Source organism: Lepidochelys kempii, chromosome 10 (assembly GCF_965140285.1).
Source record: "Lepidochelys kempii isolate rLepKem1 chromosome 10, rLepKem1.hap1, whole genome shotgun sequence".
NCBI classification, from domain to species: Eukaryota; Metazoa; Chordata; order Testudines; family Cheloniidae; genus Lepidochelys; species Lepidochelys kempii.
Window position 1 is genome coordinate 64,972,158 of NC_136389.1, and position 25,562 is coordinate 64,997,719.

At 41.8% G+C, this 25,562-nt stretch overlaps 1 protein-coding gene across 8 annotated transcripts in view; it reads right to left on the reverse strand.

The window, feature by feature from the left end:
• FBN1 (fibrillin 1) overlaps positions 1-25,562 on the reverse strand; it is a 220,302-nt gene that overhangs the window by 51,601 nt on the left and 143,139 nt on the right. For 6 of the 8 annotated variants that reach the window (XM_073303899.2, XM_073303898.2, XM_073303903.2 and 3 more), the window contains 10 exons: positions 24,497-24,622; positions 24,218-24,343; positions 23,031-23,153; positions 18,089-18,214; positions 16,954-17,079; positions 6,175-6,297; positions 5,306-5,428; positions 3,259-3,384; positions 1,086-1,208; positions 43-165 (listed from right to left, as the gene is read on the reverse strand). The exons of 1 other annotated variant lie outside the window; for it this stretch is intronic. In XM_073303899.2, the coding sequence (XP_073160000.1) occupies positions 43-165; positions 1,086-1,208; positions 3,259-3,384; positions 5,306-5,428; positions 6,175-6,297; positions 16,954-17,079; positions 18,089-18,214; positions 23,031-23,153; positions 24,218-24,343; positions 24,497-24,622 (1,245 nt within the window). The remainder of the gene's footprint in view (positions 1-42; positions 166-1,085; positions 1,209-3,258; positions 3,385-5,305; positions 5,429-6,174; positions 6,298-16,953; positions 17,080-18,088; positions 18,215-23,030; positions 23,154-24,217; positions 24,344-24,496; positions 24,623-25,562) is intronic. One more of the 8 variants, XM_078854664.1, reaches the window with a different exon arrangement.

The following is a 25,562-nucleotide window of genomic DNA, read 5'->3' on the forward strand; positions in this document are numbered from 1 at the left end:
GTGCCACTTCATCTCTAAATAATACAGGAAATGACAGCTTACCAACACAGCCAACACGGGTGGGGTTCAGCTCAAAATCAGGAGGGCACTCACAGGTGTAACTACCAGGGGTATTGACACACGTGCCACTGATACAGGTTGTGGGGTCTGCGCATTCGTTAACATCTGAAACAACAAGGGGCAGTTAGCGAATTCCCCAATATTCCACCTAAACCAACAACATGCCAGGTGTCAGACTGTCAGTCTCAGGAAATAATCAGTTCCATTGCTTGTTGTGGGGTGTATGTTCCCTCTACAGAAATCTACACACAAAAAATCACTGAAACTGTGGAAGCAGAGCACTAGTCCGACATGAATTCAATATTTCACTGAGAAATACTCCATTTTTGCCAGAAAAAATAATTCTACAAAATGAAATGCACTGTAAGAGAGGCCAAAACATTAATCACATTAGTCAAAAATATCAAGCAGAGAAATCATTTTGAGGGCCATATTGTTCCATATGTCTCTGGGAGCAGAAATTACAGGGCCCAGCAGATCCCAACCTGTGGGAGATGTGGAAGGGAAGGCGCGACACCTCTTCTCCATCAATCCCCTCTTCCCTTGACCAGTGGAACCCCAGAGATTCACACCTCAGCAGGGAAAAGATTCGGGGATGACGGCACAGCCCCCAAAATCAGGCAAAATATTTGTGTGTGACTTCCTACTGTCCCTATTTTGCCCACTGTGCTGTTTTGCACTGAAGGATCTAGTGCAGTTCCATACTTTCTTATTTATAATCTCATTGTTATGATATAGCTAAAGCTTTGCTTAAGGAGTTGGTCAAGATAACAACAGCTACGTTCAGAGGCCGCTCCAGAGTCTGCCACTCTCGACAAAACTTCGGTGTGCTGCTGCCTCCTCCCAGTCGTAGAGCAGCAGATTTGGCATTTGAGTGAATGGCATTGTGACCTGACACACTGGGTCATAACAACTCTCAAATTTGGCCCAGCTGCCCCTCTGACATGATGGATGCCGTAGGTAGCAGCCCAGTTCATTGACAGCTAGCTATGTTAAAAATGATCTTGCTTAAAATCAGTCTTCACCTGTGCAGTTACCACCGGTTCTGTCCAGTTCATAGCCTGTCTCGCACTCGCATCGGAATAGACCGGGGAGGTTATGACAAGTCCCATAGACACAGATGTTAGGAAGGGAGCACTCATCAATATCTGTAAGAACAAAAAGGAGGGGAAAATTAGGTTCTGTGATCTTTTCGCTATAAACTTTAGACTAAAAACTTGTCTGAATAAGCATTCAGAAAAGTAAGCATGGAACTGGATTCTGACTGCTCCTGCATGTTTTGTAAAATGTTTTAGATTTGCAATACTAATATATAGGATTTGCGTTTGTAGGCAACAGGGTCCAAACTATAACCCCTTACTACATTGCTTTGGAAGTGAATGCAGATGGCCAGCACAAGGGGCTGAAGGGTTAAGTGGGACTTAAGTGACGCACAGGCTTTTGCAAAGAAATTAAATTCACCTTTTATTCAGTTTCACTGCATATGACAGATTTTTAGACATATTGTGCTTATTTCTTGGGTGTAACTTCTATGGTGTTTTGCCTGAGTGAGGACTGCAGTATCAGACTCACTGTTTATAGTATACTTATATGAACTGCATAATGAATGACTAACTTGATCCAGTAACAAAGAGAACATGTTTACAAAGGACTTTAAAATACTTCTGCAGTTAGTATACACACCAGAGACTTCAAGAGAAGATTGTTGTAGCAACAGGAGAGAGGCACCATGCAGGCTTTTTAAAGTTAGTTTGAAGATTATATAGTTTCAAAGTAAATGGATTCAGAGTTGAAATACTAAGATATCTAATTTTGTTTTTAGTTTACATAGAATTTTAACTTTCATAATTCATGCCTCTTCCTTTATAAGTAAGAAACAATACACGGAATAAATTTTGCTGGAAAAAGTACCAAATCCTATTTATAGTGTACTTATGAACTTCATCAAATACCAGTACCTATAATGCATTTAGGATGGTTGAGTTGAAAGATCTCAGTCTTGGGGAAAATATGCATAAGTGAGCTGTAGCTCACGAAAGCTCATGCTCAAATAAATTGGTTAGTCTCTAAGGTGCCACAAGTACTCCTTTTCTTTTTGCGAATACAGACTAACACGGCTGTTACTCTGAAAATTCACAAGGAGTTATTCATTCGTTATGTTTCTCTTCTTGTTCTATTAGCAAACAGATTGCAAAATTTTAACATCCTTTCAAAACTCAAAATTATTTGTGATTTTTAAAGTAACTTCCCCTCTATTATTTGAGTAGTTTGTAAACAATTAACTGAGAAAATTCAAGATTTAAATTTTACATTTATGCTGTCTAGGTTATTTGTCATATAGTGTCTCATGTTCCTTGAATGGATGACTTAAATTACTAACCACTACAACATGAATTGTGGATTTCAAATGTTACAATCAAATATACAATTTGAAACATGATTGCAGCAAACATTTGCTGTTCACAAGTATTTGTATTAGCAAAGCTTAAGCGCTTGAAAGTTCATATAAAAGGGCAGCAAAGAGTTGACTGGCAACACACTTTCGAATTTGATCACACATGCATAGGATTTAATTCCCCATTGTTTCCTCAGATCTGTCTCTTTATTAGCTTAATAAACTGTGCCCTTCTGCAGGGCTGCCATATATATGCTTTTGCACTTCACAGAAGCTGCTCAGAATGGGCTGGCTATCAACTACCAAACCTCAGCGGACCTGGGACTGATCTAAAGCCTACTGAAGTCATTGAGAGTCTTTCCATTGACTTCAGTGGGCATTGGCTCAGTCCCTTGTTTCCCACACACTGCTCTCCCTATAGGTTAAAGACAATATTATGACAATCTCTGCTGAAGAGACATGAGCAGAAGGGGAGACAGGAAAAAAAGTGACCAAGGGGAAGTAGTGGCTGAAAAGCCTTTGGATCACCAGACCAGTGAATAACTAGCTTTGAGGTGGTAAAAGAATTCCTCAGAGAGCTGTTCTTATTCTCCATAGCTACGTGTTTAGAGCTCTGAAACCAAAATCAGTGTCCAGATGCATGAACTGAAGAAAGTAACAAAAAACTTTACCTTAAAATATTTTGGAAGTGAATGCAGTTTTCAACAGTAAACACAACTGCAACCAACTGCAACATTTTTCAAATATAAAATATTATTCAGGCAGATTTTGTAGAGTGTTATTTAAAGGCTACAGTGAATTACCTTCACATGCTTTCTCATCTGGACTTGGTAAAAATCCCATTTCACATTCACAGCGATACCCTCCTGGAGCATTGAGACATTGCCCATTCTCACAGAGATTCAGGTTTTCTGAGCATTCATCAAGGTCTGTTAAAGGAAGAGGAATTGCATTATATTGTAAATATTTTTCTCATTGATGTTCAGTTCAGCTAAGACACATATATATCCAAAAGTCTTCACTGTTACATTAATTGAGAACATTTGCAGAAGAAACTGTAGTCAGGTTATGTGCCGGTCTTGTCATACTAAAAGGCTTGGGGCATTTCTGTCACTTTGAAAATAAAATTTCCAATGAAAAAGAAAAAAGAAGCAATTAGTCTAGATTTTTAAAAGTGGCTAAAATTAGCAAGAAGTGGAGGGAGATTGGTGACTGCTGTGAAACAGCAGAGCCTAGAAGCCCCAGCTGAGATCAGGCCTCTATTGTACAAGGTGCTGTACAATGTACAAATAAATAGCAAGAGATAGTCTCTGCTACAAAGAGTTTCCACTCTAACAAGGCAAAGACAGACAAAGAGAGGGAGTGGAGACAGAGCCAGACAGTGGTGAAGGTCACCCGACGGGTTAGTGGCTGAGCTGGGAACAGTGCCCTAGCCACTGGACCACACTACCTCTCAGAGAGTTTGGCTCTTAGTCTTTAGCTGACATTTTACACATCACAAAAACAGCACATTTGCTGCAATGCAGTTTGGCTGGCAGTCTCAGCTTATAGAAATCCAGGACTGGAAAAGCGAACATACTGCTTATCAAGAGTGATGTGCACACATTGCCACAGGTGTGCTGGAAACACTGCACAGTACTCGTCTAGCGAATTCTATCCAGCTCTCAAACCCGTGAGCAATAACCAGTACAAGCATTTCAAGAGGAGTTCTATCAAAATCCAGAAACTTAATTAATACTCATTAACCCCCTCCTCCCCAAAGATACAGTCCATATACACCTCAAAATTAAGGAAGAACATCTAGAAAATAAAAAAATGGAGGTTACAAAGGCCATTTGAGAAGCTGAATCAGATGCAAGAATGAATTGTATAAAGAGCATTAACAGAATAATTCAAATGTAATTAACTTCAAACGTGGTGCTAGATTCTCAACTGGTGTAAACCAGGACAGATAACAGAGCGCTGCTGATTTACCCAAGCTGAGGATCTGGCCTACTCTCTAGAGCTCTATATATTGTAGGGGTTTACACTGCAGCCTATCAACTTCTACATCAAATTAGTAGCAATAGCGACTGATGTGACGTGCTAATCTGTGGTCAGAGTAGAAGACTTAAGTCTGAGTGGGGAATGTCTCTGGTGACAATTTACACAAGACATTATTCAAAAGTAGCTACTTTGGCCCATCTATGTATGAGCACCACATCCTAAGGGTACTATGCTGATCATGCAATAAGAGGGCAGTGAACACATGCTCACTTCTGAAAAGGAAAAAAAAAACATTTTAGGCAACTATACAAAGGAATTTTAACAGATGTGCCCCATTACTCAAATGTTACGTGGGTGGCCAATAATCTGGTTTATTAACTGCTCCAGTTATACCGCCATGCACTGTTTTAATAAGTTTGCCACCCACACCTCTTTACAAGCAACAGCCATGAAAACCTTCCATCTTCACAAGGGAAAAAAAAATGCTGTCAAGTTATACTGGTCAACTTTTTCTTGCCAGATGATGTCATGCTACCTGAAATGGGAGACATTGCAACATGACATATCATAATACACCTTAACATGAGGCTGGAAAGTGTCAAAGAAAACACTTTGGTCTTATGACTCACGCTGCCAAAGCCTGATCCTGTAATTGATACACACTTATAAGTCCAATTCAATGGGAATTCTGGGCATAGAAAGACTGCAGGATCAGATTTTAGTTTTCAATTGTAAATATCGACCCAACATTGCACATTTAAATTAGTCTACCTATAAGCAGTGGGTAAATTTTCCCTAGAACTAGTCACTAAGATTCATGGGTATTATATGCGGAGAGTTGCATCACTGCAAAAGAAAGCTCACCTGTACAAGTGAAGCCATCCCCAGTGTAGCCGTCCTTGCAAAGGCAACGATAAGAGCCCATTGTGTTCTTGCAATTGGCATGTGGGCTGCACATGTGTGTTCCATTGGAGCATTCATCCAGATCTTTAATATAACAAAAATTGCATTAGTAAAACCAAATCCATCGTCAATGCAACCTTTAAAATCCTCAATTCATAGCACAGGGAAACTCTACTTTAAATAATCTTTCACAAAAACAAAAAAACACACATTCATGATTTTTTACTTGACATGTTTTAACAGATTTTAAGAAAACACCCGGCATTTATCACTGGATATTCTGGCTTGGTGCATTCAGTAGTTTAGGGCAGTCTAGCTGTTCTCTCTCATTTTGAAGGGAGATTTCTTTTTTCTTCTGTTCATGACAGGCACTTCCCTTTCCCACTCAGATATTCTTCTCTGACAGGAAAAACGGATTTCCAGCATATTTGCAACTCAGCTAAGAAAGTTTGCTAGGATGTCTGTGTCACTTGGGAATCACCGAGACCCCTCCCTTAAAGATAAAGGGTAAAATGCTGGCTCCATTGAAGTCAATGGCAAAACTCCCATTGACTTCAATGGAATCAGGATATCCCTTCAAGTGCACAAACTATCTCCATACATTGCTTCATTTCCACCAGCCTTGCAAGCCAAGCAAGAGAAACTGTTCATGCTGACATGTCTTCCACATGACAGTGAATTCTTCCTTTGTAGTGTAAGATAAACTGACATCTTTAATATGTGTGGCAATTTATTTTAAAGTTGTGGATACAATGTTGCTTTCCACAGCTGTCTAAACACCTTTATTGATGGCTTACAATGCTAAATCAGACATAATGTATGAAACTCACCTGTGCATTTGATGCCATCTCCAATCCAACCTGAGCTGCACTCACATTTGAAACTCCCTGCCGTATTTGTACATATGGCATGTCTGTCACAGTTATGGGCTCCAATTTCACACTCATTGATATCTGTAATAACACGGAGGGGAGGGGTGTTTGTGAAAGAGCTCACACATCAAACTTTTCTTACGTCCAGCAAGACTACGTTTTTCTTAAATTGCTTCTAATTGCTAGTAGCATTTAAGCATTAGGCATAAAAGAAAGACTCATGGCAAAGAAAAGCTACTGAATAGTTGACTTATTTCAAACGTGTATTGGCCTACTATTTTGTGTTTTGTTTGGCGGGGGGAGGGAAGGTTGGTCAGTTTTTAAAGAAGCACTTTTGAAGCACATAGCACCTAGGAGCCCTATGGTGTAATATACTCTAAAGCCCCAGTAACATCAGCAGTGCAAGGAGTGCCGTATTTGTTCTTTTCATTGGTGTGATGCTGGAAGAGTGCTGGTATGGGGATTCACAGGCCTCCAGGAAGAAGGGGAACAGCAGCCATGGAGATCGCTAGAGCAGTGAAGCTGCAGCAGATGCTCCATAGCCTGGGGTTCTATTTCCCCCAGACAGCCTTAGAAAGCCCTTTGGCAAAACCCGTTTAACTCAGACCCGGTGCGAGGACCAGGATTTGTACCGTACATTAGGGAGACACTGACATTTTACCAGCCTGTATCCTGAGCTGTACTTGGTAGCTGAGGAAAAGGAGGCAAAGTCTGCATTACACTGTTACCACCCAAGCCCTGGGCGTTGCTGGGGGCTCAGGGCTGCTCTAAATTGCACTGAGCAGTCACAGGCCCCAAGAGGCCATTCTTCCAGCAAGGGATCACCGGGGCGCAGCACTGGGCATACTCCATACAGCATGAATGGGATTGGTGCTATATGCCAGCTCTGCTCCACTAGCATGCCAAGGGTATCCCCCACCACCAGTAAAGCCAATGTTTGCACTGCCAGAGTGATGCAAAGCAGATAGAATGGGAGATTGGGGGAGGCGGGGAGGGGAGGATTTGGCCTACTATGTTTGGTCCTTTTGTGAAGGCAGATGGGAGAAAAGCACAGGACTGAGAGTATTTGGAAGTATTATTTATCAGGAACCCAACACACCTAAACAAAGGGAAGAAAAGGACACCATCCTTAAAGAAGACATATAGCCATCTATACTATTCCTCAACCTTCTCAGGCTTGCCAGCACATTCCATTTTAGCACTTGTTGTTTTCCCCTTACTTTGATTCTTGGGCAGTGTAAAATTGTGGAGAGAGAAAAACAAACCTAATGCAGCTCTTTCCTTATCACAACACAAAATTAGTGCTTAATATAAGCACTTGGAGAACTGGTATAAACTCAAAGAATGTTTTTAGAAATGATTTCTGGTAACTAAAACAAATGCTGCAGGAATTCTCTCACACATGAGCCATGGCTTTTACAACATTTACTGTATCCTAGGACTCTAGGTGTGTTTTGTTCTACTTCCATACAAGATGTAAACTGTCTAGAATTCACATCAAGCCTCTTAGAGTTTCTGTCAGTTGTTTCCAGCCCTTTAAACTGCCTTTAGTGGTAACTTACGCCAAATCATCCCATTCTGCAGAACAGCCGATGGAAAGGAAAAATGAAGGCAAAAAACCCCTACTCTGCATGATTTAACATACAGAGAACCCAACCCACTCTCCTCTTGGGGTAGATTAAAAAGGGTCGGGGATCTGGACTAGGAACCATGGAAATTCCCAGCCCCAAACCTAAGAATCTCAATGCATCTACTATCATGCCTAACAGAAATTGTCCAACTAATACCAGTTAGGGAGAGGAGCAACTGGGGAGAGTTTTATATTTCCAATTTTTTTTTAAATATTAGCTAACTATTGTATCATCAAGGTATGTCTAAACACCATCTTGCTTTGTTTCTTGTATTCCTTTCTTCTACTCTTTCTTTGCCTGTCTGTTTGCCTTTTAGACTGTAAGATCTGTGCCCTTCTTAGGGGAAGAAACCTACCTAGAGAACTCACTCCTAGATCCTCCCCCTTCCAGAGGTGCTGTGACTCTGGGAAGAGGGAACTGAGGACATGCAGGCCAACTCCCTTCATTTTGCAAGTTTGGGTGACAGTATTGAGCCTGCTGTGTTTTATTTTTTTTCCTCTACACAGAGCAATGGAGGAGGTAGGGTCCAATTTTTTCTGTGGCGTTTCTACTAAAATGAGAGAGGAGTCTGAAGCAAAAACCTGACATGAACATCCCCAGTATTTGGGTTGGTCCAAAATTTGGTTGCTGGGGTCCATATCAAGATCTGAATCTGGCAGCCTGAGTCCATTTTTCATTAATGCAGACTAACACTAGCAATCCTAGAAATCATGCAAATGAGCACTTTTTAAAAAAAAGTTTAAAAACAAGGCCAGGAACAGATAACCCTATAACATATTTTCCTTAATCATGTGCAGAAACTTGTAAGATGATAATATTACCCTAGGCAGGAAACAAGTGTCTATTAAAGACCTTAAGGGTGGTCAAGAAAGCTAATTTTGGTTTAGAGTGAAGAGAAAGGCTAGAAAGAAGTTCCAGCGGTCAACTACAGTATGTAGTGACAAGAAAAAACAAGCAAGCTGTCTGCATCTTTAATCTTGACATGAATGTTTTAAAAAAGTTGTTAAACCACTGGTAATACTAAGGGTGCTCTGTATTTGATTACTTGAGGCTCTGAAATATTCAAGTGATCACATGCTTCTTTATAACCTTTTGAGCACAACAAAACAACATAAAAAAACAACATCATGCCAGATTTTTCTGCCAAGAATTTTTTAAACCACCAGTAAACACCAAATGGAAACTTGCATGCAATAGTTATGCTAGTTATGTTATATTCAGATTCAATTTTGTAAGGCAACTTCAGAAATAGTAAACAGACCTATATCACCTGATCACAGACACAGTCCAGCTCCCATTGACCCCACTGGGAGCAGGGTCCATCCTTCTGCTTTTATAAAGCTAGATGCTGGAAGCTTGATTCTCTCATCATGTCTTGCAATGCCAAGGAACGAATGGACATTCACTCCACTTGGGTCTAGTTATATCCTACTATTTAGTATTCTAATGGTCCAATCTTTCCATGGCAAAAAAATCTACAGGCTAATGGCAGCCCTGTGTAAAGGGGTCAATGAAATTAATGGGAGTTGTGTCCAATTATACTGGGGCTTAATTTGGCCTGAGGATGCCATAAGTATTGAATTCAGACTTCTCAGGATGACATACAAAAGAGAAAGTGAGTTCTGAAGGGGAAAGCTTTTAATGAAACAGATCTCTCCCAGAACAGCAAAGGGCCAGATTCTGCCACCTTTCCTCAAAGTATGAAGTGCCCTACTCTTCAAATAGTTCCATATATTTGCATGGCACTGCTCAAGGAGTAAGGCACCACTCAACTGGAATAAGAGTACTAGAATCGGGGGCAAAGAGAACACAGGAAAATGCTAGCCAAGCCAGAATTTGACACCAGGCTTCAGTCCAACAAAATTCCCATTGACTTTAGTGGGATTCTTACTAAAATAAAGAGTGCAAGGTCAAGTCACTGATCTGTATAAACACTCTCTTTGCCTAAATTTCCTCCAGTGTGAAAGTTTCCCTTTAAATATAACGCTATGGGAAGCCAACAAAAACAAAGGAATTACAATCTAAGGCTCACACCGCATCCTCAGCTGGTCCCATTGTGCGCCCATACCACAGCACACGTGTTCTCATCTTTGTAATCACATTACTCCCATTGACACTTACAAGGGAGCTGTCTGACTATAGCAGATGACTATGCTCCTGGTAAATAACAGGCAGCTCTGACACCATAGCAATTCCAGGCTCAGTGGGGACAAACCGTCAGTCTTCATTTACTGTTAGCTATTTTACTTCTTTTTGACTTCTAATATTCATTGTTCTCATGCATTAAGTAACAAATAAGGTATCTCCCATTAATCACAGAGGCACAAATGTTTCTAATTGTGCATGAGCAACAATACGTACGCACAACTGGCATATGCAATTACTGCACTTATGCTCACAAAAGTGGCAACTGCTTGAACAAATAACCAGCTAACATGCATGCACAATGACTACACACACCAATTACGTATGTGTATTTCTGCATGTTCTGAAAATCCAGGGCAGAAAGCAGAGATGGCAGAGACCTATTTAGTGGTACATCATCAGAGCTTTGCTCACGCTTTGGGAACCCTCTGCATTTCCTTGCACCTGAATGGAGAAGCCATGCCACCAGTACTGGCAGGAGCAAGGATAGTGGCAGAAGGAGGCCAGACTTTTTGAATAAATTATGTTTTTTTATATTTGGACTGCAGTATCATCCTGAAGCTAATGCACTGAAAGACTATGAAAACTTACACACTCACCCCCAGACACAGAACCCATGCAAGGTTCTATGAACCATTTTCACTTCACATTAAGGGCTTCAGTGGGGCGTAAGTAGGCTAGAGGGCCTGGAGCATGCTGTCTATAGGGGTGAATTTAATCCAATAGCAACCTGTGAACCAACTCTGTTTAGCTGGAATTATTTTTTTGATACAGTCTCCCACAGCATTTTTGCCAGCAAGTTAAAGAATTATGGGCTGGATGAATGGAATATAAGGTAGATAGAAAGCTGGCTAGATCATCTGGCTCAACAGGTAGCGATCAATGGCTCCATGTCTAGTTGGCAGCTGGTATCAAGTGGAGTGCTCCAAGGGTCGGTCCTGGGGCTGGTTTTGTTCAATATCTTCATTAATGATCTGGAGGATGGTGTGGATTGCACCCTCAACAAGTCTGCAGATGACACTAAACTGGGAGGAGTGGCAGATACACTGGAGGGTAGGGATAGGAGACAGAGGGACCTAGACAAATTGGAGGATTGGGCCAAAAGAAATCTGATGAGGTTCAACAAGGACAAGTGCAGATTCCTGAATTTAGGATGGAAGAATCCCATGCACCGCTACAGACTAGGCACCGAATGGCTAGGCAGCAGTTCTGCGGAAAAGGACCTAGGGGTTACAGTGGATGAGAAGCTGGATATGAGTCAACAGCGTGTCCTTGTTGCCAAGAAGACTAACAGCATTTTGGGCTGTATAAGTAGGAGCACTGCCAGCAGATCAAGGGACGTGATCGTTCCCCTCTATTTGGCATTGGTGAGGCCACATCTGGAGTAGTGTGTCCAGTTTTGGGCCCCACGCTACAAGAAGGATGCTGAAAAATTGGAAAGAGTCCAGTGGAGGGCAACAAAAATGATTAGGGGGCTGGAGCACATGATTTATGAGGAGAGGCTGAGGGAACTGGGATTATTTAGTCTGCAGAAGAGAAGAATGAGGAGGGATTTGATAGCTGCTTTCAACTACCTGAAAGGGGGTTCCAAAGAGGATGGCTCTAGACTGTTCTCAGTGGTAGCTGATGACAGAACAAGGAGTAATGGTCTCAAGTTGAAGCTGGGGAGGTTTAGGATGGATATTAGGAAAAACTTTTTCACTAGGAGGGTGGTGAAGCACTGGAATGGGTTACCTAGGGAGGTGGTGGAATCTCCTTCCTTAGAGGTTTTTAAGGTCAGGCTTGATAAAGCCCTGGCTGGGATGATTTAGTTGGGGATTGGTCCTGCTTTGAGCAGTGGGCTGGACTAGATGACCTCCTGAGGTCCCTTCCAACCCTGATATTCTATGATTTTCATGTCTGCAAACTTCCATAAAAGTATTTTCTGATTTTTATTTATTGGCTCTTTCTGAAAATCTGTCAACTTTATCAGACTGATGTTCCATTTGTATTTTGAGTTTGTGCCCAGATTCTATGGAGAAGGTCACATAGAAGTCACATGGCATATGCCCTCCTGGGTCCCTGCCTGATGGAGAAAATCCCGTATCAGCAGGTGGATCAGCAGAAGCAATTTGTAGAAAATGGATTTGCGTAGAAAAGTAGAGCTCAGCTGAAATTCATCCTCTGACACAACTAGAGAAACCTAGCGGGGGGAACTTTAATTTCTCCTGGTCTTAGCCCCATGACTTCCTGACTCTGGCAAGCAGTGAGTGGCCTAGGAAACCATTACCTTCTTTTGGGAACTGTCTTGCTTTTTATTCAACATAACGGTGAGCATCTCCCAGTTTTACATGGGTCAATTCATTTGCTTGACATACACCATCAGCTTTCTATATTTCCCCCACTTGATGTATTATCATCATTTAGTATTGAACTTGATATAGCCTGCTCCCAAATTCATAAGGGGAAATGTATGTGTTTCACTGACATCAGAGTTCTCCTGTGCCACCAGACTGAGGCATAATGTGTTTTTAATGGATGGAGGCTAGAGGAGGGGCAAGGAAGAGAGGGAGACAGGCTTAAGAATGCAGCACATTTTACAAGCTGCAAAGTTAGGGCTACTCTAAGTCAATGGGATGGCTCTTGAGTGACAGCTGCAGGGCTGGATCCTTGCTTTTACCATACTCTTTTGCAATGTGTTTGTTTTCAGGTATGCCGTAATTAACAGTCATACTGACCGCTCTTTTACATATAATCATCTTCACAAGGATGGGTGGGAGTGGGCTTTTTGCTCTAATTCATTTCTCTGTTCAGGGCTGGTGTTAGGGGGTGGCAAGCACAGCAATTGCCCTGCAAAGCTAAGTTGCTCGGGCTTTGGCTTCAACCCTGTGTGGCGGGGCTCGGGCTTCGGCAGGGATGGCCTTAGACTCACTGGGGCTCAGGGCAGAAAGCCAGAGCAGGCCGACCCCCGCACTCGCAGCACAGGGCTAAAGCCAAAGCCCAACCCCCCCCACTGCACGGTGTTGAAAACCTCGGGCGTGGGCTTCAGCCCCACATGGCAGGGCTTGGGCTTTCTGCCCTGGGCCCCAGTGAGTCTGATGCTGGCCATGTCTCTATTACACCCATGGCGCTCAATGCTGCTCACTCCTTACTCAACCTATACTCCCACTGATCTCACTGGGAGTCCTGGCTGAGTCAGAACTACAGAATTGTGCCCACATTCTGTTAATGAACTTTTCTCAATTCTCTGAACCTGCTGTGGAGAAGGCTGGTTTATTTTCTGCTGCTTTCGTTACCTGACTTTTATAAACATTCATCTTCAATGCTCTGACAGCTTGAGCCCAATTCTGCCCTAATGTGTACCCCAAGCAAACCTGTTGCAAGAACAGGAGCTTATCTAGTCCCCACACTACTCTCACTGACATCAATAGAAGTTGCATGCATGCAGTGGCAACAGGATAGGATACACGGGGCATAAGTCAGAGCTGAATTTGTCCCTCATTGTGTACAGCATATGTAGATCAAATCCAGTAAATCTATGGCTTTAAATCAACCAGAGTGGGATACTATGAACTCACAGGCAACTCTTAGGCATGGGCAATGAACCACAATGAAGAAAAGGGGAGTTTGTCCCAATACAGGATTTTACCTGTGCATGAATACAAAGAATTTATGTTCCCCACCACATAATGTGCACACACACAGTGATGGGAAATTTTGCAGACAGCTGCACAATCTGGAATGAGGGGAGGGGCTCTGCGCACCTCTATACCTGACCCACAATCCTCTTCTCTAGCAACTACATCCCATTCCCTCTATGAAAAATTAAAATCAGCTCACCTAATTTGGTTATGGGAAAGCCTGTTTTATAGGTAAATAAAAACGAAACATTTGTAGCACTCTCCCTAGACTGGCTTCATAGACTATGTACATCTTTGCTTAAAACAAACTGTTTTCCTAAACTCTGTCCACATTCTTACTGAGAACTGAAGGGAAAAAACCTAACATCTGTGTGGGATGAGAATGTAAGGCAGTGGGTGGATTTTGAATACTGCTAAATGATTGGGGAAAACAACATGTTTACTTGTTAAAATGGAAACAATCAGTAATAACAAGGGAGGTGAAATATTTAGACAAAACTGTAATGTAACCCAGAGGACATTATTTAGTTGTTCTCAGGAAACAGAGAACCTCCCCTTCAAAAATCCATACACATTTTTGTAATTTTTTTCACAGGAGTGCTTGTTCTTTTAAAAAAGTGAATGATTTTGACTTATCTATACGAAGCAAAGAATTATGCGCTATGACCAGGGTGCTGTTCAGCACAAGTGCAGAATCCCTTCTATGATACCAGCACTAAATGCTGCTTCCACAGTGCTCATCTGCTTGGTCACAGGAACTCTGGCTTGTAACACTAGATTTGTGCAGAGAATGATGGGAGAGTTCAACAGTCTATAGACAAATAGCGTTTTTTATTTTAATGCCCAGGAATGTGCACATTTTGACTGCAGTGGGGACTGTACAATCATCCCTTTTCTAGGCCATCAGCTTGGGACAGTTTTCATTTCTCTGTCACCCTTCACACCCCCATCACCTTCACACACTGTTCACGTCCCTTTTGTCTTCATTTGCTGCCCACTAGCTGTGTTTTCAGTAGTAGTGGGATGCTGACACAGCAGTAATCCCAGTGAGCCAGCTGTGATAGGACAAGGAATGCTACTGGGAGAGCACAGCGAGAATGGAGTCAACCTTAAGTGATGCAGTTCTAACCCGATGAGATTTTCTTGTTTTTAAATGTTTTCCATTCCCCTGATTCAGTAATGCTCTTGCCTGAGCTGGGCCACCAGCTGACCAAGCATTTGTACACAAAGCCAGTTACACGTAAGGCGAGCCTGTCCCCTCCTGTACACAAACTGCAGGTCTGTGCAGACTCCAGCCCTCTCTGCCTGGCGAGCTGCTGAGCTAACTAGATAGTTGCACAGCAGCGCCCCTTGTGGTGGACTACAAGAAGCGTTTCCCTCTGCTTTACTATACATACTTCCCCTCCCCAATAACCTGCAGAGCCAAAGCAGCTGCTCTTCAGGCTTTCCGGCCCCTCCCTTACTGCCACCCTCCTCCCCACAGAAAGAAGCTGCTCTTGAGATACCAAGACCTTTCAGCTTCCCTCTCCATTCTCTTCACAATGTCAAGCCCTCCTCTCCCCCTTGCACTGGCTGTGACTGGCTATGTGACTCTGTGGCTGAGAGAGTAGTTATACTCAATATTTCGAGCTGAAGATGTAAATTCCAGCTCGAGGAGACATACCCACACTAGCACTGATCAAGCTGGCACACTAAAAATAGTGTGTCTTGGACAAGTATGTACTCAGGATGACTAGCCTCTCCTTCCACTCACGCTGCCATGGCTTTAGCATTCCAGCTGAACTAGCATGGTGGGGTGGCGGGGGAAGGGGCTGTCTGTGTTTGCTCATGCTGGATTTTATATCTCGAAATGTAGCTGGGTGACAAGGTAGGATGGGTGAGTAAGGGAGGGGGCGGGAGTGGCTACTTTGGGAAGGATAAAGAGAGGGAAAGGTGATGAAATACTTTAGAAAACAGAAGTACCAGAAATAGCTGGCTCTTTCTATCTGGATATCAGTGCTTAAATCAGAGGAAAAGGTTGGAAGGAAGAGATTTGTCAGCCTTACTCTATTAGTAAACCAACACTGTCATGGATGAGTTTTCAAGTGAGATTTTCTTCCCAGTTGGCCTACACCAGATGTCACCAATATGGCAAGGATTTCCAGAAACTTTTCCTCCAAATAATACCCCAGATCCTTTCCCTGTAGGACCTTTATTTGCCCTTCCACCTCCTACCAATTACTTAATATTTCCTGGCTGCTTTAACTGACCAGTATAGCCCTGCAGATGTCACAAACCAATATTTGTGTCATCACTTTTCATTTCCCTGAGAGTGATAGCTGCGGTGAATGTGACTGAACATCACAAGGATTTTTCAAGTCTGTAGAACTAAAGCTCTGTATCTTTTTGTGTAATTTAGAGTAGAAACAAAGAATGTTGAAATGTTGGTCTACAGTGTAAAATCAAGGACTTCTTGGATTTAGATCAGTTCACGTCTGTAAAAGGCAGCTGTTACCAATGCACAACTTCAGGCGAGGTCCAATGTACCAAGTAGAACACCAGCTCCCCCATTGTTTTATGTAAGCTGTAAAAAATCAGCATAATCTCTTTTTGACACCTATTGTACAACATTAATAATATACTTCTGTAAGGACAGACTTATCAGCATATATACTTGTCTCATAAAGGTTGCCAGAACTGTGTTTTACTCTAAATCCGTATTCAAAATTAAATTAAACATATGTTTGTGCTCATATTTTGGGCAAAGCTCATGACTCTCAACACCTTGGCTCAGATACTAGCATTTTGTGTTTTTAATGCTATCCTCTGAACGTGTAAGTCTGAACCTCAGCACTGTTGGCTGGCTGCTGCTGTGAAATAATTTACATTTTGGTTTTGCCGAAATATGTTTATAATTCATCTAGTCAGGTATCTGTACTTCTGCCACTTTGCAAAAACTGAAAATATATTTTAGGATAGATTTAAAGCTACTAGTGTTTGCCAAAATAATATTTGGAATAGATGCCTATTACTTGCATATACAGTTATCTAATCCAAATCCAACGTGGTGGTCTTCATGTGGTCTTGTCATGTTACGCTGAATTACATGTTCTTTTCAGTCATACCAGCAACCATATAATAATAGGCTCAACTTTGCTCCCAATGGGATATTTGTCATTCACTTCAATGGGAGAAGGATCAGGCCCAATATTATACCAAACAAACACAGCACCAACTCAGTGACTCTGTACAGTGTAACATTTTGCAGAGAACAGAAATCAAACAGATACAAGAGAGGTTTTAAAAGCTAGAAAAGGGAAATGAAGAATCAGATGATGATAATTATTAACTTTAAAATTTACCTGTACAACCAGTGGTTCCTTTTTTGCCTGAATATCCCATATCACAATGACAGATAAATGAGCCTTTTGTATTCTCACAGCTTCCACTTAGACAGATGTTTGGATTTAGGTCACACTCGTTGACATCTAGAGAACATAATTTTAAGATTTTACAAAATTCTTAGACCATAACTAACCCAATGTCTTGGAGACATTAGTACTGGTACAAAAATGTGTCTACATGTGCAGAGAAAAAAATAAATTAGGCTAAATATTCTTCACCAATGTAAAATACTGTACATTTCCAAATCAGATTTAATATTGCTATGTTATTGCACTGATATTTATTTCCCAGCCCCTCTTATCTTTAATGCCAGCTTTCATTAATAATTACAAATGGCCAGATTTAATGGGGTTACACTAAGGATAAACTTGGTCTATTATCTGTCCTCAATATATTTTGTTTTTTTTCTGTTGATGTTTCCACAAGGGCAGTAAGTGTGGTTCAATTTTAAAATGTAAAGGTAAAATTCTACTCTTCTAGCCATGCAGCAAATTTTGACTTCAATATTTTGCTCTACCAACACATGCTAAACTCCCACATGGTTTTGTCGGTGTAAGTTTTGGCCAGAATTCTGATTTTGGCTCACCCCTAAATCTGCCATCCTACAGCACCCTCTGTGATCTGAGCTGCATAGAGACACTCTGGAATGGGACCCGAAGAGAGACGGCATGGTCATCATGGTCATCCTTAACTCAGCCAAAGCTCTGAACACATGCAGATGATTCCTACTATTGACAAAAATAGTCTGCACAGAAGGGTTGTCCATGTGGCCATAGCTAGTCAAAATACAGCAGCACTGCTTTTTAAGTTTTAATGTTTGCCAGTTTTGAGGCAGCAGTCAATTTGACAGAGTGCTGGAACCAAAACCCTTTTTTCACCAAATGCAGGTATCCAAGTATATTTGTAGTCTTGATATGTAATGTCAAAAGACACCCGACTGCCTGGACAGTCGTTATTCTTGCTAGAACATTCACTGTTATTTTTATTTGCTTACATATTTTAAATAAATCTAGTTTTATCATCATCTTTGATCACTTAATTAAGGAAGATGGCTTGTTAGAAAGATTAGGAATCAGAGGTGTTTTCACTTACCTATACAAGTCTTCATATCCTCAGAGGCCATGAATCCATCATAACAAAGACACCTGTATTCTCCTGGTATGTTAGTGCACTGGCCTCCATCACAGATGTTAGGATTGTCTTCACACTCATCAATATCTATAGGGAAAGTTTACATTAACACATCTTTTAGATAGGTGTTCCTTGTTATGAAATGCACTGCAACGAATGATGGCAAACAAAATTCTTGATGCTTTGTGATATATGTGCATATGATCAATCTTTGCAGTTAAACCAAATACAGTTTTATATAAAACTCCAACTGATTCCAATGAGAGCAGGAGCAAGTCTTGTATGCCCAAAATCACTTGTAGGAAAATAACTAAAGAACCTTTTTCATGCCGTACAACCACGCACAATCGGAAATTTCAGGTCCAGCCTTGCTGTCATTGAAGTCAATGGGAATTTTGCCACTGACTTCAGTGAGAGAGGTATTGGATCTTAAATGATTTTAAAAAGCCATTCCACACACCAAATTCCCACACAAGCAGGATTACGCCCAATATCAGAATAACTAACATGTATGTATTTATTTCACTAAAATAGTATAAGTTACTTAGATTTTTTTGTTCCTGATGGCCAGTCAGGCTATATCTTTATGCTCTCCAGCATTTAAAATATTGTTCTGATCAGCACATCAGCCATCACTGGGGGTTGATCTGAGGAACTGAGACTGCACTGTTTATTGCAACCATGATGGGATCTGGACTTTTAAAAACTCAATGGAATAGAATTTCTTTTAAAAACTCTCCAGATTTTTCTTTGTCACAAACAACATATACCAGCACAGTTAAGATCCAAGACTCTGCTCAGTGACTGCATGGAAAAACCAGCAAAACAAGGACATGAATTGAGAACCCCCTGAGAGGGAAAGGGCGTAACTCACTATCAGACTGGTCTGTTGTGGATTTTGGTAATTATGCAGCTGCAGAACACCAACTCACTTTAATTGTTTGTCCTAGAATCTTATGTTTGTTATTCTTTTTTTTATATTTCTAACAGCAGCAAACAGAAATGCTTGCACCTACAAGTTTTTGTATGGACAATTAACTCTTACTTGGTAAAAAGCTGATTGTTTACTGTTCATCCTACGAATCAAATAATGCTGGCATACACGTTAGCTTGGAAATGTAGATTTGGAAGTGGAATGTGAATTTATATGCAAAGTAAGTGCTGGAAATGAGAATACGAACCACAAACATAAAGAACTCATTTTATAAACATGAAGAACTTTATATGCTAAATTGCCAAGGTTTTACATTCACAGTTAGGGTGCAAAACTGGCTGACAAAGAATTTATTGTTTCTCCTAATTGAATTGATTATTAATGCATAACCTCACCAACCTGACCTACTATTACAGTGAATGGAACTCACAGCAGTTCAATTATGGAGAAATATATTCTGCAAAGGCTTCTAGCCATGTGTCATGTTACAGATAAAATACATTTGTGAACAATGTATAGGGAAAACTGAAAATCATAGTTCCTTATACTCAGTCCACAATGGCACTAAATGTATATGAAGTTGTTTATACAGTCACACACTGTCAGAGTAAAGCTACACATTTATCACAATGGCTACTGACTGTCACCAAGTGCACCTATCATTTCATTAAAGAAGATTCTTGGGGCCAAATTTCAGTAGACATGCATGTACGTTTTTGGCAATTCAATATTTGCATGGGCAATTACATATTTTGCATGTGCAGAAGACACTATGTGTATATTTTGCAAACACTGTGAAAGAGGCTCATTAAAATTTGGGGTAGCACCCAAATCCTCTGATTATGGCTGCTGTTTTCTCCCCACAATGCATTACAGACACAAATAAATACTGCTAGTTAGCTGTCTGGTTACCTGATTTGTAGGAGAAAACACTTGGTGAGGCATCTAATTACTAATATTTGGGCTCACAGTTGCAGTAAATTATGGATGCCAAATTAACCTGTAATAAGAGGCTAGTGCTGAAAATCTGGCACTTAAAGTTAATCTTTTAAAAAGGTGACAAATATTGACAGCATTGCTCCTTCTATGGATCCCATTCATGTTGTTGATGGAAACGATTTCTAAAATCAAGTTGAATACCAGTTCAAAGAGAGAGTGTCAAGTGCTTCAAAGGAGCTGTATCTACTACATCCACATACTTGAGATGCTATTTCGTAGCTTTAAGAGCACAGATAAAAATGCGGACTTTTGACTGGCTATCAGTTATGCCATTTCTGTATTAATAAATCCCACTAGATGCAGTGACCTAGGTTTTGTTTTTGTTAGGTATTTTAAACTATTTTAGGGTGTAAGGCCCTAACCCAGCAAGACACTTAAAATATGCTTAATGTTAAACTTGTAAGTGCTCTCATGGAAATCAATGGGACTATCTGTGTGCTTAAAGTTAAGCATGTGCTTAAGTGCTTTGGTAGATCAAGGCCTAAAAAAGGTACTGCACATCCACAACACCCATCGACTTCAGTGGGAGTGGAGGATGCTCAGCACTTCACAGAATTATGGTTTGTTATCATTTCTATTGCACTTTACTAATAAGAAACGACAAGCAATACATTTCCAAAGGATTACTGCACTTCGCTTGTGGTTGAAGTCATTCTTCTGCCTGGTGCTTCCCAATGCAGTAATAATCCGGAAACGTACTGCCTGTTCATGCCTTAATATACTACAGAGTGGCAGGGAGACCGAAAGAGAAAGAACTAAAAGAAACCCTGGAGTGATTGTGTGCATGATTCCACAAATCTTTATTCGTTCCCTCATTCACTCGGCTCGACTATTCACGTAAGTAAGGGCTTGCAGTATCAGGCACTAACTTGTAACTCCATATTCACGTATCTATTATTTCTTTTACTTCACTAACCAAATATTGAGAAACTGCAAGACTAGAGCCTTTGAAATTTTAAGTTTCAAAAGGTGGAAATGTTGGTTTTTGCAGCCAAGACTTTGTAACAACATAGTATGATGGTGGGTAGTTGTGAATAGCTGGCTTCCGAACAAAGTCCTAGCTTGCACAGCACTTAGGATTGCCAGGCTTCCAGTTTTCAACCGGAATGCCCAATCAAAAAGGGACCCTGGTGGCTACGATCAGCACTGCTGGGCCGGTCAGCAGTGCAGTGGAGCTAAGGAAGGCTCCCTGTCTGCCCTGGCTCCGCTCGGCTCCTGAAAGCGGCGGCATGTCTCTCCTGCTCCTAGGCACAGGGGTGGCCTGGGAAGCTCGGCCAATGGGAGCTGCGGCCAATGGAAGCTGGGGGGCAGTGCCTGCGGGGCATACTGGCCACTTCTGGGAGCCGCCTGAGGTAAGCACTGCCTGCAGCCCGCATCCCCTCCCGTACCCCAACCCCTTGCCCCAGCCCTAAGCCCCCTCCCACACCCCAAACCACTCATCCCCAACCCCACCCCAGAACCTGTACTCCCAGCCAGAGCCCTTCCCCCCCCCACCCCAACCCCTTGCCCCAGCTTGGAGCCCTCTCTCACACCCTGAACCCCTCATTTCTGGCCCCACCCTGAGCCCACGCCCCCAGCTGGAGCCCTCCCCCCACACCCCAACCTCCTTCCCCAGCCTGGAGTCCCCTCCTGCACCCTGAACCCCCACCCCCCACCCAGAGCCTTCCTCTTCCTCCCCCCCACGTCCCAATGTCAATCAATCATTTTCTTTTGACACTGGAACATGATGAGTTGTTAGATTTATAGCTCTATGGGTTTTCAAATCCAAGTCTGGGGTTTTCTTTTTGCTTCTGTTTGCATTGACAATAGGTTTAACAAGCATTAGGGCCTTCTTACTAGGGCACAGTGTCTCATTTTTCTACTGGTGTGTAGGGGACATTCCTGGGTGGACTGGGGCGGGAGTGGGGCAGAGCCAGAGGCAAATGCTCTCTGGTGATTCCCAGCCAGTGCAGCTTCATAGTCTTCAAGGCAGCTCTAAGTTATGGTGGAGCCTGTTGAAACCAGTGGGAGACTTTTCATTGACTTGATGGGCTTTGGATCAGATTCTAAAAAGTCCAATACATAAGGTAATACTTTGCACTGGAGGAGAAAATTCACCTATTACACAAAATCAGGGCCACCCAGATGGAGGGGAAGTGACAGTCTGCCCCAGTGCTACCATTTGAAAGGGTCCCCAAACTGAGTGGCATTGTGACCTGGTGCACAGGGTCACACCACCACTCAGGTTTGGTCTGGCCATCCTGCCTTCATGACAGAGGAGTGACTGGGCCAAACCCAAGCAGTGCTACAACCGCATGTGCTAGGCTGTAACACCCAGAGCAAGAAGCCAGACTTAGGTCCGTGGGACGGGCTGCTACTGTGCGGTGAATGTGGGGCAGGCTTGCTCTCCAACACCCCTCTCCCCGGGGGTCTCATCTCAGTGGTTTTGCACCCTAGGTCGGGGAGCCCTCAGTTTCAGATTTTGCCCTGGGTCCCCAAAAACCTCTGTGTGGCCCTGCAGAAGATAAAATAGTTTTTGCCCCCAGACTCACAATGGACGCTGTAATGGATCTTTCCTGTAATAGTAGCAGGCTCTGAAATAATCATTCTACAGCCAGCTGTAGAATGGACAGCTAGAAATATGTATCTTTTTTGTTGAAAAAAAGATATTCCCCTGAGAGCTACTGAGCTGGAAGTTGTGAGGCTGTGACTTCAGTATTGTACTCTTTCACCCAAGGAGAGAACCAAATTCTGCCATACATAACATCTAGCTACATTATTTAATTTTTACTTTATGTAATATTTGTCCAAATGAAATATATTAATCATAACATGTTCAATTCAGAGTTTTAGGCAGTGTGCATGGAGAACTGTAAGAATTAATGAAGATAACAGTATAAATGGATTTCAATCTGTACTCCTAAAACTACATCTCACTTTTCAATACGAAGTAAAGAGCTTTCAGTACAAATGCTCACAAAGCTACTTTACCAGTGCAAGATCTGTGGTCTGGCATTAGTGCAAAGCCTGATTTACAGCTACATTCGTAGCTGCCCTCTGAGTTTGTACAGAAGGTGTCACAACCTCCATTCATTATGTTGCATTCATCAATATCTAGAAGGAAAGAAATGAAAGTTAAACACACATACAAATTAATTTTTTTAAGCATATTTCATGGATACATTCTGGGCCAATTTAAAAAGAGGGTTCAATCCAGCATCTACATTTGCGCACACAATTTCTGCTCTCTTTTTACACACCTGCATTTGCAGGTGCAGGAACTTGGATGCACATGTGGACAAATATATAGGCACATCAAGGAATGAGCTGTCCAATTAATTGAATGCATATGCAAATGATCCCGCACTTCTGTCTCTCTCTGGGTGCCTAGATAGTCCCTATCACTGTAGTTCCTGAATCACCTGAAGTCAACAGAAATGCTTGTGTAAGCGCTTACAGGATTGGGCCAAAGTCCCTGACTGTGTACACCTTATTCAGTCAGGATCAGAGCCACTGTTTTGGCACGTACATCAGAATTTTTCAAAATACGAAAAGTGCATTCGTATTTTTTGTACACAGTGTCTGGTACGAGCTTAGAAGCCCTTTCTGAACTTATGGCTTTTAAGGAAACTGACAGTAGAAATTTATACAACAGAGATATTTACAGATTAGTTTAAGGATAAGTGTCACTGAGCCGCACACACTATTCTACTCTACCAAAGCATTGCAACCTCAGAAATGCCAATCTGAAATAAAATACAGATCTGAGGGATATCACAATGTAAGTAAGTGATCTTAGTTACAACATTTTACGGCACTTTAAAAAAAAATTTTTTTTTTTATATCTACTGGTTAATTTACCAAACAAAATAATCCAATAAATAAATATGCTGTGTAAATACTGAGTGTTGGCTGGGCAAATAGCAAAGAAAATGCGGGCACAAGGGTCAGATTTGAAACAGTGATATAACTTCCTCGATCTCAAAGGAAGGGATGTGCATGTTCATGCTACTACACACTGCTTTGACACTGTGCCCGAGATTATTGAATCAGATGTAGATATATTTTATTAGATAGACACAATTCTTTACATCAACTCTTGTTAGTGAAGTGGCAAGCATTAATTGGTATTTTATGTTCATTAATAATTACAGCTGCTCTGAGGATCAAGTTCTTACCAATACAAAATAATTTGTCAGGAGTGGATTGATATCCAGGGTTGCAGGCACACTGATACCTTCCGATCAGGTTGACACAATGCCCATTTCTGCACAGGTTGTGGCTTAGGTCACACTCATTGATGTCTATTTCAAAAGAAAAAGGGAACACATTTTACGTCTCTGCACTGCAACAATAATATTTGAGTAAATGCCATAAATGAATGCATAAACAGAGCCATGACATGCAAATATAGAAATGACCTATATACGGTACACATTTTGCTGGCACCATCATACCTATACATGCGGAGATATTTGGAGCCAGTTGATGACCTGGAGGACAGTTGCACTGAAAGCTTCCTTCTGTGTTTATGCAAATGCCACCTCGGCACAAAAGAGGATTTCGCTGACACTCATCAATGTCTGTAAAAGGAAAGGGACACACATCACTGCAGGTGCTAAAAGCTCCTGAATGCAACAGAGAATAAAGTGCTGGTGCTAAACAGCAACATCGGGAAATAAGTGTTTGTTTGACCCTTGGAATTCTGAGAGTGCATATATGCAGCTCCTCCCTATGTATTGCTCCCTCTCCTGTGAATAGTATTCTTACCTCTTCCAGCTGCTGATCCTTCTCCTCCACACATCAACAGACACGCCCTCTTCTCAGGTACTTACCCCCCATATCCTTGGAGAATAAATACAACTGTTCCTCCCTATCCTGTGGACAGTTTCCTCACTTCTCTGTTTGCCTCTCTGCTCTGAGCTCCCTCCCCACCCAGACATGTGCTCCAGGTCCACCAGCTTCTTTTTGCTGGCTGACAATCCAGTAGTCAGCTTCAGACTGAGACAGCAGGAAGGGGCTCCAAAAGGAGCTCCTGCTGCAGAGCTGGAAGGGTTTCAATCAGTGATGAAGCTGGGCAAGACAAGATTCATTCTGGTTAAGAGCCCCAGGCTGCCAACCCATTAATTCCTACTGGAATGCCATTTACTACAATTATTGATCAGAAAATGGCCTGTCTCCTAGGAGCGGGTGGGCAGGTTTTACTAGTATGCATATTCCTAAAAAAGAAACATACTTTCAAAAACGTCACTTCACATCACTGACAGTGTACTGTCACTATATGTTTTGAGACCCTGCATCAGTCATCATTTAAAATGTATATTGGAGCTTTTTCAGTGCTTAAACTGAGCCCCTTGTTGCCCACAGCCATCCCTCCCTGCCCATCTCCCCCTCCCCCAAAGAGTCACATTCTGCTCTCAATTTCCATGAAGTTACACTAGGGTTACTCAGGGCAGAGTCTGACTAACAGTGATGATACATAGTAAAAAAAAACAAAACCTGCTACTAATCATGCTATGCAGG